The sequence below is a fragment of the Lytechinus variegatus genome, chromosome 1, assembly GCF_018143015.1.
Source record: "Lytechinus variegatus isolate NC3 chromosome 1, Lvar_3.0, whole genome shotgun sequence".
Taxonomy (NCBI): domain Eukaryota; kingdom Metazoa; phylum Echinodermata; class Echinoidea; order Temnopleuroida; family Toxopneustidae; genus Lytechinus; species Lytechinus variegatus.
The window spans coordinates 59,423,953-59,441,798 of NC_054740.1; the positions used below are offsets into that span (position 1 = coordinate 59,423,953).

At 35.6% G+C, this 17,846-nt stretch overlaps 1 protein-coding gene across 6 annotated transcripts in view; it reads left to right on the forward strand.

Moving 5' to 3' along the window:
• LOC121418410 (tensin-1-like) overlaps positions 1-17,846 on the forward strand; it is a 108,659-nt gene that overhangs the window by 62,194 nt on the left and 28,619 nt on the right. For all 6 annotated transcript variants that reach the window (XM_041612265.1, XM_041612257.1, XM_041612282.1 and 3 more), the window contains one exon: positions 3,685-3,836. In XM_041612265.1, the coding sequence (XP_041468199.1) occupies positions 3,685-3,836 (152 nt within the window). The remainder of the gene's footprint in view (positions 1-3,684; positions 3,837-17,846) is intronic.

Consider the following 17,846-nt stretch of genomic DNA (forward strand, 5'->3'; position numbering starts at 1 on the left):
GAGTTTGAAAGAAGGGTGGATGAGTAGATTTTCATTTAATAAAAAGAATTATTTCAGATTTTTTCTAAGGAGCCAAGGTCTAGGAAGTATAGGAATTATTGTAAAGTATGTATTATAGCTATCTGTAAATATTATAAAAATGAAAAAAAATCACTGTTCTTAAGTTCATTTTATGTTAATTCCGTTTTAAATACATATAGGTCAGCTGGTCAAACTTCCATACACAATGATAACGATGTGAACACATTCAAAATAAATGTCTTAGTTTAAGCAGTTAGGCTGTTCTCCTTTATACCTTTAAAACATGAGAGGGATAACAGTTTTACCAGAAAAGGACGGGAAAACCATGTTTCATTAGAGAAAAAAAAGTGAACTTGAATGGTGAGTCAGTTTCCTCCATACCCGTCACTCTGAGGGGATATTGGGGGAATTTAAGGGGTATAGAGAATTTACAACTTGATCTTGAGAAAGATTACTTTGGGTATCATATAAGCCTGTATTATAGGTACTCCTCCCCTATTCAAAGACCTCTTACATCTACAATTTCCCCTTAATCTTTGCACAACTTGCTTCGTATCTTAATATTTCTTGTCTTTGCAAGGTGAATGATTCGTGTTAAAAGCCCTAATTGTTTGTATGTACATTTGCGTAGGAGGCATGGAGATTATTCAATCTTCTAAAAAGGTTAGGTTGTATGTATCAACTATTTTGCCATATCCCAAAGGGAAAAATATATGTTTCTGTGTACACTTTTTCGAGTCTGTAAATATTCTTCATTCTGTCTGTCTTTCTTTCCAATCTTCAGCTTGATTGTGACATTATGCATGCTGATATTGTTTTCCTCTCCAATCCAACTAATTTTCTCCACATCAGCAACCAACATAATGTTCCTGAAATTTGAGTTCTTTATTAATAAAACATTGTAAAAACATGTAGTATTATAAACGTAAACCCATCATCTTTGCAAGCATCATGACAGAAGCAAGCCCTGACGGGGTTGGTTGTAATGCTTGGAAAGTTTCCACCAATGAGGCGCGGGGGTTTAGTACCCGCCCACTCGTACTGGTAGCTGTGCAGTGTGTGTCGCACTCACACACTGATCCTTGCTGTATACAACACACACACTCCAGTTTAGAATTGAATTGATCGGGGTTCCCCTCTGCTTCCACATGGTGAATAGGGGTGTGTGGTTTTTGCTTCATTTACCTTTGGTAGATAATTCTTCTCCTCTTTTATGATTTTCTGGCTCTTTATCAAAACTGTCACCCAGCTATTGTAAACCAGTCTGGTGCTGGTGTTACTGCATGGAACATGCGAGCAGCAGCTAGAAAACAGTTTTTTGGGAAAGACCTACAGTTCATCCTTGGAATTTACTGGATTTTTTTCAAAGCTGCCAGAAGCTAGTGTAAATGTTGGATTTTCAACTTGAACCAGGCATCATATTTGTTTAGCTTCTTTATATCTCAAGATAACTGACCTTAATAGGCATGTTGATCTCTAGATGTGTCAATAGCAGTATCGTGTTGAGTTTTGTGTTTGACATGCCTTGACCGGAAACCCTTTGCATTGGACTTTGTCTTTGTACACAAATACTAATTCTATTATATGAGACTTTGTTGAAAAAGATCATAGGTTTGTCTACTTTTGGAGAACAGTTCCGAGTATGCAGCTGGCGGAACTACTACCCTCAGAGGATTGAAAAGCTGCAAGACTTCCACAGATTCACTGGAACTGAACTAAGTGGCATTAAAGTCTTGTGGGGTTTGTTCATGCCCTGATCAAATCTTTATGCTTGACGGCTTGTGTCGTGACGCCTAAATCACTGTGGTTTTCTGTGGATTCGGCGTGGAGCTATATTATGTGCTTCACAACACACAAGTCCATAAAACGCCTAACCCCAAGAGAGATCTATCCTATGTCTCATATCTGTGCTTTCGTATCGGACAAGCCTGATGATTTTCGCCTGGCTTCCTTCTAAAGTGCACAATATTCCATATTTCCAGTATTTTTCATCGCTTCCCAAACGCCAACAAGACACCGTATAGCGGCAGGCAGCGTATCGCCATAGCGATCTCAAGACCCGTGTCACCATCTCGCACAGAAGCCGACAGAAAAAGAGATTAGAATCTCTCTTCATTTCCTATCATTTATTGGAGGATATGGTATTTAACAGCGATTTCTATGATATCAGTCTTAGCTTCAGGAAATCAAGTAAAAATCTGCGTTGACAGGTTTTCTTATCTTATGCTAGGAAGCATCAGTCACTGGAAACTTCACTTTTCATCTACTTCACATTAAAATCTTCAGAGGCACTATATTCTATTTAAATTTCATGAAGGAAGCAGCTAAATTTATTCTTTAGTCATTGATTTAATAGCACAGTCTAAGTTTTGAAGTCTTTTCATTTGTATTCACTCTATCACTTTTTGAGCAGAAAAGAAATGTGCTTTGTTCGAGAGAAATTTTGACACTGCCGAACTTCAGCTGTCGATGAACTTTTAGTCGATGCTTACTTAGGAACCTCATTAAAATCAGCGAGACATCACCCCTGGGGACATCTTCGTGTTGCTACAAGTACCTGCCAATTTACTTCATACGTTGCTATAAAATATATCGCCTCTAGTGTAGCTAATTAGGTGCTATTCTCAAGAATATATTGGACCAAGCCAGCAGTGCATTGTCATCAGCCTAGTAGGAATTTTTAAGCTTTTGGAAGTATTAGACCATCATTTTTCTTGGAATTTCAATATTTCATACTGTTTGGTCCACTGGTTATGCTCTTTTTATCCTGACAGAAATATACCATTTTAAGTTTCAAATCTGCTTATTTTCATCCAGAAATATATAAATCTGACAGAAACATACCAGTCTTAATTCTGCTTATTTCCATCCAGAAATATATTAATCTGTTCTAATCGTCACCAGATTTGATTGGGTATCTGACATCCCTTGTATCCATGGTGATATTTTTGATGTGTGTGATATCTGCAGGAACAGCCAAGGATACACATCTGTCATTTCTTATTTGTGATTAAAACTTGAAACAACGCCTGTCGATTGCTCCTCTGAATGATATACTGTATTGGAAAATTGTCAAGACTTTGATTGCAAGGCTTGTAACACTTTGATTATTTTGTCTTGACAAATTATTGTTTTATCTCAAGGTGGAGATACTGTATTTGTATTGATATCAGAAAGTTATCGGAGGACCTTGCACTTGTTTCTTGGAGGTTATCTGAATGTGACGTCAGGGAATAACATTCAAGTAGATCAAATTGTGGAGGAGGAGCATGTGAGGTTCACTCGATACCCAAGCTTCACAGTTTAGCTCGGAGGAAAACAGTTTTCATATTAATTTTGAGAGAAGTGAAAACTGAGAATCAATATCAATATGGAGAACAACAATTCAAATGCATGTACGGGGGACGCATCCGATCCATTTGCGGAACTTGAAATGTGGGTCAAGAGGTTAACGAACTATGACATCACTTCCCCTTTTAATCCTTCCCTGGACATTATCCCAGAGAAGAAGTCGCCGCAGATTGACGAGACCGACCAGGACTATGAATTCATGGACGAGTTTGAAGAGGTCGAGAGCCGACTGGCCGACCTGACCTTTGAACTTTCACCATTAGTTGTGGAAGATGAACATGATAAAGACAGTGGTTATTCTTCTATTTACAGTGAGGGGCAGTTACCGAGTCCGGGCGGATTATCGGGAAAAGGGGTTCTCAACGGAAGCACGACACCGCCAACGCTTAGTGGAAGAAGCACGCCCTCAAATTTCTACTACACACAGAAGTTGTCACCCTATGGCAGTTCAAGTTCATTAGCAGGTAAATCACCTTTTTATTCATTTTTTTTGGTATAGATTTTATATTCAACTTTCATTGTTTTATTTGTTTGCAAATTATGAGTTGCATGATACTGTGATGGATGGATCATGGAAGTGGTGAGTGTTTTGACTGATCAGCATCATAAGAGTAGGATATCATTAGGGCCTATGATTTTGTCTGAAAAACTATGCTGGTGATGTGATATTAAATGAAAGAACTTTCACGAGAAGATAATTCAAAGAACTCACCCTGACAAAGCTGCGGGTAATTTTCAACTTAATGTAGGGAATCTGCTCAATCTTTTCGCTTTGAAATATAGATAGGATCAGGAAAGTTGCTGTGGAATTCTGCCCTGGCAAAGATGAGGATAATGTACCTAAACAATATGATTAAGTGGCAGTCTGACAAACTGTGTTGCCATTTTTTTAAAACAATGAATAGTGTTGATATCTGATAGTCAATAGGCACTACCCTGTTAAATTTTGATCGTTGATCAACTCCGCCATTGATTTACGTTTTTCTCAATGTGAAGTTCATTGTTGAAACGTGACTGGCATCGTGTATGAAATCAGTTTGGCCACATCGATCAGATCCATTAGCCGTGAAATTCAATTTCCACAAGCACTATAAATGCTCCCAAAAATAGGAGAATAAGAATTTGAAGGTAATGCCTATATTATTTTCCAACCAATCCCTACCCCATTGGCAGTGTCCAGCATCCACATGTTTCTCTACGATGATCAACTAGAGGGGTTAAAATTGCTCAGGCACGAGTCCTATTATGGATAATCAATTTTGTCAAGTTAATTTGTAAATCCGTTCTTGGATCATGCCACATTTGATGGCTCGAAGTTTGTCCACTCTTGCCTCATTTTAATGAAAGTGATGTGTTTCTAGAGTAGCAGGATTTAACATGGCTATAACATCAAGGTCATCCAGATAGGATTCTGACTTTGATGGACTCTGATCATCGCTGAGCATGATATCGGTGTACCTGTATGACCATGAACATCATTTCATTGGATGAGAGTCATTAAACAGAAGGACATAACTCTGAAGAATTTACTCAAACAAGAATCATCCATGCTATTCAAATGGAAACCTTTATTCAATATTTTTGAAAGTCAGATTTCGGATTTGATATTTCAGGGAAGGGATAATCGAACCTTCAAATATTTCATCTTCAAAGGTTTCTGAGGGCAATGGATACATGTACATCTGTCAAAAAGTGTTCATGTGTTCCTTTCACCACACTGACTTTCTACAGCCGTCACTGTTCTTCCTTGCTTAAGTTCATTGGGGTAGAGTTCACTGTAAAAGGAGTTTTAGTAAGGTTAGGATTGTGATAATGGAACAGGTCTAAAATGTGAGGATAATTTTAAAAAAAGAGACAAAGTTTGATAATTTGGCCACACACATTTGGAATAATAGAGACTGTAACAAATAACATCATGTAATGAAAAAAATGCCTAGCTTCCACTGTATTTGTTGCATGAATGCAAGGTGACTATATTGATTTTCTACCAAACTAAAGCCCCACTACATGTAGGTATTCTGTCTTTTCTTGGAGCATTGTAACACTTCTCAGGTGTGGTGTAGTGGAAAATGATAGAAAAGAAAGAATCAATGCTTTACAAGGGTTTATAGTGAGGGTGTACGAGGTCATTGACTTGTTGAATGGTTGATAATTAGAAAGAGGAGATGATTCAATATTATCTTGATCCCATGTAATAACATTTTGAAGAAGATGGTATTGTGATATTGATGATTTTGTGATTGAGTTGCATTTTGGGGATCATAGTTTGATTGCTGGGATTTTCCTTTCTGTGTCCAGTTGATGGGCTGTGACTTCTTCATTCATGAGGTGTAGATTGGTTGAGTTTTGATCGATGCTGTAATTGCTTGATATTTTAGGGTTTTATGCAATTCACGTAGTTTTTCAAACTTTTGATTTGAATTCATTCATGTCATTGAATGAAAAGGCTGACTTTAAGCCTATTAACAAACAGATGAACTAAGTAGTGTGGCTGGTCCACATACATGTACACAAGTCCTAGGTTTATACATTCATATGGATCTAAATGGAATGATTACTGGAAGTAATCAAAGATGATATCGTTTGCAAGGCATAGGCTTTTATTGAAATTCCCCAGCCACATGCTGACATCAAAATAATACGCTTTAATTGTATTTCATGGAATAAGTAGATGAATCAAAATGAATGGTTTTATATTATTTATAGTCAACACCCATGTATTGTAGGCTTTAATACACTGTATGGCTGCACTTAACAGCTTAATGTCTATATCTTATGAATTTGTAATCAAAGTGACTTGTAGTTGTACAGTAATAGACCTATTCATTGAGTAGAGATTCAGACCCGACGATGGTCATTGAAGAATTCCTCCTCTACAAAACATCTCAACCATTTCCTCCATCACTTGATGAGAAGATGAATGATACCTATGCCCATTCCTTAAAAGGCACATCTGAAAAACCAATTAGAATTGTAAGAAATATCTCCTCACCCAGATGTCTCCCATATTTCAAGAATTGTTCCTTAGGGGAAAATGATACTTGGAACTTTGAAGTGAAAATGATAATTGATAGTCCTAGAGATCAGAGTTAAGTCAGTTTATTATACGGTAATTGGGATGCTGGATGCTACATTCAGGTTTTTTTTACAAACTTACATGTATGTCAACAGGATTAAATTTAAAAGACTTCTTGAGTATCTCTTGTGTATTAACGAGCAACACTATCAATGCCCCCCCCCCAAAAAAAAGGCTTTTAGCAGGAATATAACATTAGCATGTCAACAGAGATGGTTGAATTCTCAAATTGCCCATGACAGCATCCTCTAATAGTTCTGAGAAGTTCTTTCTATTTGATTTCCTACTAACACAACCAAGAGGTCATCCAGCTCCAAGGAAGCAAATCTCCTTGACACAAAAGGAATATTGGGTGACAATCTGTTCAAGTTTCAGTCTTCAGTATTTCACAACTGTTTGACATAATTCTGCCTTTCAAAGCCATGCTCCTGTTAAATTGGCTAGTTGCGATCTTACAAATTGTAGCAAGTTCCTGTTCAAATCCCCCTTCTGCAAATTTGTCCAAGTTCTTTGCCACAGTTACAAGGTTGGGTTGTTGACAAACATGGCTATAGTGTTAAATCCCTTGGCGTATCAAGGGTCTGACCAATGTAAGTTGGGATCAACTCTTCGCAAACTTTGAACTGGCACAGTTTAACTATTGAATACCCTGGTTTAACAGTTACTTGCTATTTTAGGTTATATTTCATGTATAGGTTAAATATCTGTGACCAAGAATACAAAGAAAACCAGTGTAGAATTCTTTCAAACCACCATTTCAGTATATTTGAACAAATTTTACAGGAATAAGCATGGCGGCCTTCTTCACACACACATATTGTTCTGCACCAAATTATTTGCATCATATATTGTGAAAGTGATACTAGAATCAAGTGGTGTTTTGTTTGGAGAAAAAGAAGATGCAAAATATTATTCCAGGGAGTTGGATGGAAGCATCCTGCATCTGATGATTCTAGGACAATAATGAGGAGTCGAGTTACTTCATTAACTTTTTTCCAACAGACTTGCTTGAAAGATATCCTTTAATGACTTGCCATTATAGCATGCAGCAGACTAGGGGTTATATCCGAACTTATTACACTGCTTGTGCAGATTAATTGTCAGGAGCCAAGTGAGAAATAACAGATCTATATTTAAAATTGATTTCTCCCTTTTTCTCCTTGGGACATCAACCACAAAAAAAGAGGAAAGAAACCATATTGAATTGTTTGTTAGCAAGATAATGGTAGCATTGTTGACTTCTTTTTTATAATCCTCAATTTCATCATTGATCATAATGGAGTTTTTTATCATTTGAAAATATACAAGAGAATTCAGGAGATGAAGAAAGATATTTATGAATTTTAGTTTTAGTGTAAGGTTTTTAAACAATGTTCAGAGATCTATATCAAATTAGAGTTAGATTCATGATAAAATAATTCTCCTTCAATCATGTTAAAATGTTATCAATTTGAATGTGTGAGTTCATTCAGATGAATGTTTGTAAGCAAGAATTATTTGCTGCTTATCCTTGCTGTATGTATATGCTGTACTTCTTGCAATTATGCACCATGCAGAGTGAAAATTTAGAAGAAAGAAAAAGCTATCACATAACCAATCTGAAAATATATATTACATTGAATGATATTTTTTAACCTGAATTTCGATTCCACTTCATTAAATCACATACGCATGAAACCATCTGCCAAGCCATCAGGAATGTTTTCATATGAGAGCTAAGGCATTATTTGCAGCAAGGAGTTGTTCTCACAATGCTTGAATCATTAAGCCCATGCAATAGAATGGTAAAATTATAATTATAAATAATATAAATTACTATGCTCATAATTTAGGCATAATGGAATCCATAGGCCATTTTTTTTCTCCTTTGGCATGATCAATAAAAATTGTGGTTCTAAGCTATTTAAAGTACTTTATATTATTGGTACCTAATGAATCACATATTTTGGAATACGAATGCTTGTTCCTACATTAGGCAAGCTTGAGGAATGAAAGCTTTCTTGATGTCAACAACCTTTGTTTAAAAAGTATGCACTTTTTTTAAAGATATGTAATTATGAAACCATTATGAAATTTGCACTCGTGTGGAAAGCCTTGGTGGGGTAGGGAGATGTGATCATAATGCTCGTCATGAAAAATCAAATCACACGATATATCTGTCTAGCCAACAAGATATTGATAATCTGTACATGTATAACCCATTTGCGTCATGGGATCATTACACGTAGGTGGTCGAATGTGCGTCTCCTGGAAGGAAACGTGGGTTGATGTTGGAGACGGAGAGAGAAATTGAATAATAATTAATTAGGTTTCACTGTTTTAAAGGAATGTTCATAATTACTTTGATTAGTGATGATAGGATATCAAACCGATGCCAATTATGTTATCATTAAGTTCAGACTCTGGAAGTGTCAACATGTAATTCAAATTGGTAAATACCATCATAAACCCCCCAAAAAAATAAAAGACAAAAAGTTTTTTTTCACTCTCTTGTGTTTTTGCTTTCTTTAATTGGAGCATGTGAAATAAACATTTGTAAAGAAAAGGAACACAGCTAAAATTATACCAACCAGGAGTGGAAAAAATTTGAGCTAGGAGCCAAATTTTACTTGTATTTCCGTTTACATTGGACCCTACAAGAACTTTTGTTTTTAGTTTGCAGGGCTCTTTGGGAAATTCAGTGGTGAATTTCACCCTAGGCGGTTTCAAACCGCCTCGATCACAAGAATCCCTGTTAAATTACGAGAACTTTTTAAGGCTAAAAAATACCCGTTAATTATTCCTGCATTCACACCGCCCCGAAACACATCCTTCGGGATAAGTTCCCGAAGTTACGAGCATGCGCAGTGTGGTCTGATAAGCAGGCAAGGCGGGAGATTCAAAATCTCTAGCCCAGCAGCCACCCACGCCGCCGCGCCCAACGACACGCTGGGATAAAAGTTCCCGTAATTTGCTTTCACATCGCCAAAATACTTGCGACCTTGGAAAAATCCCACGAAAGTTCTCGTAATTTCGCCAAGTACCTACTATTTAGCGGGTATTTCCTTTCGGGGAGATTACGCGTAGTTTGCTTTCACATTACCAAAATACCTGGTATTTTCTGATCGGGGTAAATTTCCCGATCAGAGAATACCTGGAACTGGCGAACTTCGAGGCGGTCTGAAACCACCTAATGAGTTCCATGTAGCCCTAACTATTCCCCTAGTTATATAAATTACCGATGAAGGTGTCAAACTCAGGCATTGGAAGGTGTCCATGAGCTTCAAAAGATGGCACATTTCTAGCGATACTCCCTTTGTTGTAATTTACAAAGCGTGATGAGGATTTTCATTTTCCAATGTGAAATTAAGCGTAAGAACTATCCCCATGCTCTGGTTATTGCCTATACCAGCCCGTCAGCTGTCTTGCATTAAAATAAAAACACTTGCGTCATAGCTGTATTCTGCAGAATTGCTGCTGTTTTACAATCATCTGTTCAAATTCTATCATGCGATGGCATATTTCATGCCAAGCTCTACCTTGTGTGTTTTAGTCTTTTTTTACCGTATTGTGATAAGATGGCAGATGATATTGAAATGATCAAGAAGTGATGAAAGCTGATGAAGAAAACATTTTCATATTTAATGAGCAAAATCGGATGGGATTGCTTTTTGTTTGTCTGCTTTTGGAATCTATCTGGGGCCTGTTGCAGAAAGAGTTGCAATCAATCGCAACTTGATTTTCAACCAATCAACATCGCGCACTTGGGACTTGCGATTGATTGCTTGACCTTGCTTTTAAAAGCAACTCCTTCTGCAAAGTGCAAACGGAGCCCTGATATTACAAGGAAAGAATGTCTTGCATTCAATGGCACCAAAATGTTTAAAATAATAATAAATATGGATGCAGACTTATCTTTAAAAAAAAAAATTTCAGCAGCAAAGATAGGACCACAGACATTAAGAGTCAAAAATGTATTTTTTTATATTATAAATAATGTCTAGATCATGATATACATTTGTTTGTGGGCTTGTATAAGGACATGCCCCCCCCCCCCAGCAAACATGGACAAATAGAATGATTTTAACTTCCACCTTCCAATTAGTTTTGGTATGGACCAAGTCCATGAATGGACAGAATAAATGCGACCCCGATGCACTGCAAAGCTCAAGGTGGAGAGCTGTTCAGTATTTTGTTCATTACCTCGCCAAATTCAGAAGAATATCTTGCATGCAAACTGTCTTCGAAGCTTTCCCCTCAATTTAGCTTTGAACGGAAAAAACGACTTTCAAATTGATTCTTGGAGGCTGGCAGTGGCAGTCGACCAATAGATGAAATTGTTTGGAAACACAGGCTCGGTCTCCCCCTCATCACCATTTTCGATCAATCTTCCCCCGACAAAGTGGAAGAGAATAGATCCTTGACACTTTCTTGAATACAATATACCGATTGGTTTTCACCAACCTATTCAATAGTACTGTTTCACCCCACACTAAGTCTATATTAGGACATGGGTTTGTGTGTTCATGCAAGTACTGGGCCAGTATTCAGTTTGATACAAATTTCAAGTATTTTACTCAGTATTTTGCTTTAGTAAAATACTTAATCATGTTTGATATTCTATTGCATTTTTGGCTGAGTATTTTTCTTCAATCTAAATCAGCCGCCTGCCAGACATAAGTCTAGCTTGCGTACATTAAACATGATATGCGCAGTCATACATTCTGCACACAGATGGATACCCATATACAATTTGTATATTTGATACCCAAATATAATTTGGCTCACACTTAATGACGTCACAATGGGTATTAGTGAGTATTTTGCTTAAATTTGGCTTGATAAAATAACAAATTTGTATGTGATCTGAATATGAGTTTAAGCATTTTGCTTAATCGTAATAGCCAAGTAAAATGCTCAGTAAAACACAACATTAGTACTTTCAATTGAATACTGGCCCTGATCTTGAAGAGGTACCAAAAGTATTGTATATAACATGATCAATCGGAAAGGGGAACAATTGTCATTCACTGCACAAATCATGAAAATACCTTTTGTTTAATAATTTTCTGTATTTTTCAAGCTTTTTGGAATTGAGATTATTACTTTGCAGTCAATATGTAGCAATTCGTATCCCCTATTTTTGTACATTTTAGCAGTTTGGCATTGTGATGGAGAATCTACATATTTTGATTATGACAGACTGGCAGTGGCATTATAAATGGATGAAAATTCCTCTTATAATTGGTGGAAAGTGCTTAGCATTCTGAGGTTAATACCACAACCTAATCATATTTCCTATGCCATCGCATATCTAGTTAAGCTATTTCCATTCCTTACTTCAGTTATCTTCCAACTGAAAAAAGTGGGTTTTTTTCATTTTATGATTGCATGAATATGTGGAGTTTACTTTTATTTTTTGTTTTCCTTTTCATTAAAATATGTACTGCATATGCCAAAATATTTGAATATACTGTTTCTTTTTTTCCTTTTGTACATCTCATGGCCGAGAAACGTGTTTCTTTTGATATTTTTTTATTCAAACTGAATTCAGTTGAAACAAAAACTCTTCTTAAAATTTCTAGTAGATGCCTTTATGAGATTTATGTGTCAAATTATTATCTCTGATCACATTTAAATGTCATTGGAGAACAATTTGTATTTGGTAACATCAATTGTTCATATCAAATTCTCATGTAGTATCACGCTGCAAATTCACCTTTCCACATGTGAACATGCCCATAGCTTGTTACCTATATACACATGTACCTCCAATGGTAACAAACAGGATTAGTTACACCTGTGTTGACATTTATACCATAGGGAACAATTGACACCCCTCTTGATCCCCATAATAGGATTAACATACCCCCAACAATGTCAAGTACACAATAGCTCCATTTTAGGGGGTAAATGCATTACCCCATCCAGGGTTATACTGGACAACAGATATGGTGTGTCAGGTAGATTATTGAAAGGGGGGAGGAAGAAAGAAGGTATCAGTTACTGTCTATTTATGAAATTATAATTATAACAGTAATCTTGTGAAGAAATTTGCATTTATTATACTCTCTCAATATTATCATGATAGTTATTAGATGGGGGTCGTTGGAATTTTAAATTGCAGTTCCGATTCTGATAAAAATAAAAAGCCTTTATCCTCCCTGGTGGTAAATTTACCTACTTGAAAATTACCAAAGTATATAGCATTTGTGAACAGTTGGGATGTAATAGCTTTGGTTGTTGAAAAATGAGCATACACTTTTTTTAGAGAAAGAGAGATTTTCTAGGTCAAGAGCTGCTCCTACAAATGTCGAGTATTTTTCAACACATTACAATGCCATTGCTACAGTGATCCTTTCTTTGTAATTAGCCATTTTCATAATGCAACACCCGTGTGGCAGCCGCTTACACAATAGGATGGATATACCAAAATTGATTCCGCAGATATATCCAATAACATATGGTGGATTTGTTATGATTTAGAAAAATATGTCCAAATATGGATTAGTAGTGTGTAGGGGTTATGATTAACCAAGAGGAGCTGATGAAATCGAAGTCAAAGGAGAATATTACAAATATGGTTTTTTGACAATAGAAAGAACACACCCCGATAAAGGCTAAATTAGGTCAAATATTATAGCGTCAGATAAAATAATAGATTATGATGATTGCATAGATGTATTGAATATAACGCTGTGGATTTCAACTTTATGTCTGTTCAGCTGTTCATCATAATTGCATGGACATATACTACTTATACTAATACTACTTCTACTAATAGAAAACAATTCAGTTGAAATAAAATGTGCAATATACATACAATACTGAAAAAAAAAGTTATTGAAAACAGTTATTTCAGATTGTTTCATGTATCTTCGAATTGTTTAATCACTTTACAAAAGCAGGTACTCTGATGAGTTTCTATTAACTTTCACTTTGCTCTTGTAGGGTTGCACTATAGAGAATAATGATTTACTTTGTCTTTGACATTTTGTTCTTTTTGCACTTTAAAATGTTTTTCAGTATTAGGGTGTGATTGAGTTATTTTTTTTGCATTGGGGCAGTGCACAAAGGGGATTGGAATTCATGTTGCTGTTTGTTATATCTATTTGACACAAATCAAATTGTTCTTTGGGCGACTTTAGAGTCCCATTTTTCAATTCCTTTTCATATCCGGTGATTTAGTGAATATATGCCCTTTGCTTTTATAGTAATGGAAAGTATATGACCAGCAACCAAATGAGGGAATCTCAAAGGGTTCTTTTTACTTTAATCAGGGCTCAATTTTTGTTCCAATAGCGCAATTCAATCAATAGCTTAAGGAGAGCAGATATTTCATTTATTTATATTGTCTTGTTCAAAATTGTCCAAAATAACATAAATTGGTATTGCTTGGCCAAATTGACGAGTAATTTTAAACAGTTCTGTTTGTTATAAACTTGTACATGTTGTTTAAAACCAAGACAAGCATTTTGTTGTGCATTATAATGTAGATTTCATCTGTATGTATCCCTTGATTGCTACTTCATCCGGTTTCACATGAAAGATGGGTTGTTTAAAGAGTCCATTTACATACATTTCCACTCACTATAAATATTTGTGAAGAAAATCATAATATGTATAATCTCTGTACGAGCGTATTTGAATAGATCATTTCTGATATATTGTGGCAACATGCTTATGCAAATTGTAATGAATTACTTTCAAATGTTTGATATAAATGGAGAATTGATATTACTCTCAGAACATATTATTTTGTAACAAGTTGATTTTCTAATATATTGCAACGGGAATTCCACAAACATTCTTTACCATTGCCATTGATGGTTGTAATAAACACGAAACCTGCTTTTAGATTGATTCTATACTTGTTCAAGTATGTTTTGGAGTATTCTCTCATCCATCATCGTGCCACAGCTGATATATTGTGAAATATTTTCATTATTCACTCTGACACCTCTAGTAGGTTTGCTCTTGACAAACCACATGATATTCCATTATCAAGACACTACCTGCAGACATTCTCAGACTCTGACGGATGGCTTATTTCAGGTATTGCACTCAACCAGTTCAAATTGTATAGCAGAATGATAAAAGAAAGCTGAGATTTGAAGAAAAAAATGATGGAGTGATTTCTTTTACTCTGTAACTTGTCAAAAATAAATATATTATGTACCTGAAATTTAACAAAACAGACTATATATAATAAAACCAATTACACCATGGATATCGATTTCAAAAATTCAATTAAAATGAAATTGGGAATTATAATCTTGGTGAACAAAATGTTTTTCTCATATTTTTGTAGTGCTGCTTGATCAAAGGGCTGCCATGATATATTTGAAGGTATGGGGTAAAGGTTGATATAGTGTTGATGTTAGTTTCTAGGTTAGGGTTTATCTCTTGCTTATTTTTATGGCCTATATTTCCATACATTGATTGATCAATTTTTGTAGATAAAATTTCAAGGAATGTGGGAGTACCTTGGTCCCTGTATATGTGATATCAGTGCCATATTAGTGGAGTGTTGTGGCCCAGTGGATTAGTCTTCGGACTTTGAAACAGAGGGTTGTGGGTTCGAATTCCAGCCATGGCGTAATTTCCTTCGACAAGAAATTTATCCACATTGTGCTGCACTCGACCCAGGTGAGGTGAACGGGTACCCGGTAGGATTTATTCCTTGAACACCTTAGCGCCTATTAATATGGCGGCTCAGCTACAGCCGGGGTAATAATATGATACCAAGTATCAAAGCGCAGTTGAGTATATGCACATAGTATCTGCACTATATGAATGGACATATTGTTATTATTATTATTATATGATACAGCGGTGTAATGATCCCCAAAATGAGGATTGCAAAGCAAACATGTGGCAACATTTCTTTAAAATGTTGAGAGCGAGTGAAGCAAGCGAGTAAAAGTATGACCTGTTTGAAATGAAAAAAAAATAAAATGTGATTGATCTGTACTGTACAGGTACATGATATTCAGAAATATCATGTCTTAATAGCTATTTTATTTTTGTCCCCCAATCTATACACCAGTGTCACAGTGGCATGATACATACATTTAAGATTTTTTGATCCTCATTGATTCTCATTGTGCTGCACTCGGCCCTTGCTAAAGCCAGGGTAATGATGTCCTAAGTCCCTTTGCCATCATGTCGGCCGAGAGACTTTAAGTAATTATAATTTGATGTTTGCTATGCAAGAACTGAATATTCTTTGTTAATATTTTGACTCTATATCACTTGTTATCCTTGTAAGTAACTAGTTCAAATTGAAGCCCAATAGTTCATGCACTCATTCAACCCTAAAAAAGCCACAATGCCAGAAGTAATATCTTCCTTTTGATATCTTAGACAATTGGTTGAATAATCACCATCAAGCCATCCATAGATTTAAAACGAAATAAAAAGAAAGACAGAAGTTTTATGAGATTAGTTTCAGAGGTCATGAGGTTCAGAACTTTTTTTAGGTACTTTAATTTGACCACAATGATAGTTGATACTGGCATGAGTCATGCTATAATCCTTGTTTCTTTAATTTGCTTTATTCTTAAAGAGGACAGAGATAAAGGTAATTATAACTCAATAAGTTTTCCAGAATTTCAAGGGCCTTCCATCATCAAGGCTGTTAAAAAATTGAAACCTGAATTGTTGCTGCCTCTTTAATTGAATGCAAAATATAATCTTCCAAATTTATTGTCCTATTTTACCGTTTGCTTAGTTTATTTTAATCAACACTTTTACCTCTATTTTTTCATTATTCCATTCAAAGTTCTGATGAGTTGACATATAAATGTACTATTGGTAACAAAATTCAAAAAAATAAATTCACATGACCATTTTAAATGGCACGCTCTCTATCCAATTCCACAATATGTTGTAAAATATAAGTATTTTGAGTAGGCTGTAAAGTGAATATGGCATATCATTTTTTAATCACTGCAAATGGTAGACATACTGGCAGTCAAAATAAAGATTGTTGAAATCTAGGCTGCATTTTATCAACACTTTTTAACCCTTGAATCATGGTTTTTAGGATGTTCAGGTCAAACAAGTAAAGGTTGCGTTTGAGTGATTTTTAATCAATTGTAAAAATAAATGTCTTTCAATATGCAAACATGAAATGCTGAAGTAAGAGATGTTTTAACAAACTTATGGAGAAATAAAGAACGTACCAACTTTTTCAATCATGATTCTACTATGGGCCTTCATCCGATTTGGACATACATTGAGAACTCCCATTTCCCTCCATCTACACTCCAATGTTGACCTTCACTTCCTGGGTCAAACTCACATCTCTGCCATACGTGGTGGGTGGGCTTAGAAAAAGCACTGCATTGAATGCTTTACTGAATTAATGCTTTACTGAATTAACCATGTTGTTCTATGTTTTTATTCATTATTTTAGCCCGAGAAATTTGATTGAACACGTGACTTCATAATTTGCATCATCAGATGAGGTTACTATACCTCCCGTGTGAAGTATGTAAACAGTAAAATATCAAATTTGAAAGGGCTTATCATCAAACCAGAGCTCATATTTTATACTTCATGATAGATGCTGGTAATATTTTCGGTGAAATGTATCAAAACTGATTAGATACCAAATTTCGCTGTAGCTGATAGCAGAACATGCCAGCTGTGTTGCTTGTGTACTGTACTGAAGATTGATTTTCTTTCTTTGAAAATGGTCTTTGTTTTCTACTTTACAAATGAAATATCTCTTACCAACTTAAACAAGCATAGATAATCAAGTTTTATTATTTTTTAATGTGCAGTTGGATTTCATTCATTTTTCATAAAGTATTTGGAATTCGTTGGCACATACAAATTTAGCATTCGGGCATTCGATCACATCAGGCTTTTACTCTGAAATGCTTTCAGGCAGTAGGTTAAGCCATGTTGCTGCATCTGCATTTTTTGTTAGGCCTATCCAATTACAAAGGGTCTTGGAATATCTTCATGAATTCATCTTGTTTAGTCATTAAATCGGATTAGTGGGGGATTAAAAGCAATATCTTTGACAAGTTTAAGGATTAGGGGTTGGCTGTCTGCCTGTCTGTCTTTTCATCAAGTTATGTTTTATTGAGTTGTGACAAACTTTATTTCTATAGTCTTCTTCTGTCAAAATCTTAGCACGATTTAAGCATACTATTTGACCCATTGCCTACTGTTACTGGGTGATCCTTGTATGAAAGACTATAAGAATAACAGAAATCAGAGATTGATGGGGTACGAATGTTGTTATATGCTACAGGCTACAGTATTAAGATGTTCAGTGATATCATAACTTAACACAACAGTAAGGCATCCTATGGTTAAAACAAGGAGACTATTTACCAAGAGTAATATTTAAGTGCGACACACACACAAGACATGTAACATATAGTTTAATTGATTACCGCTC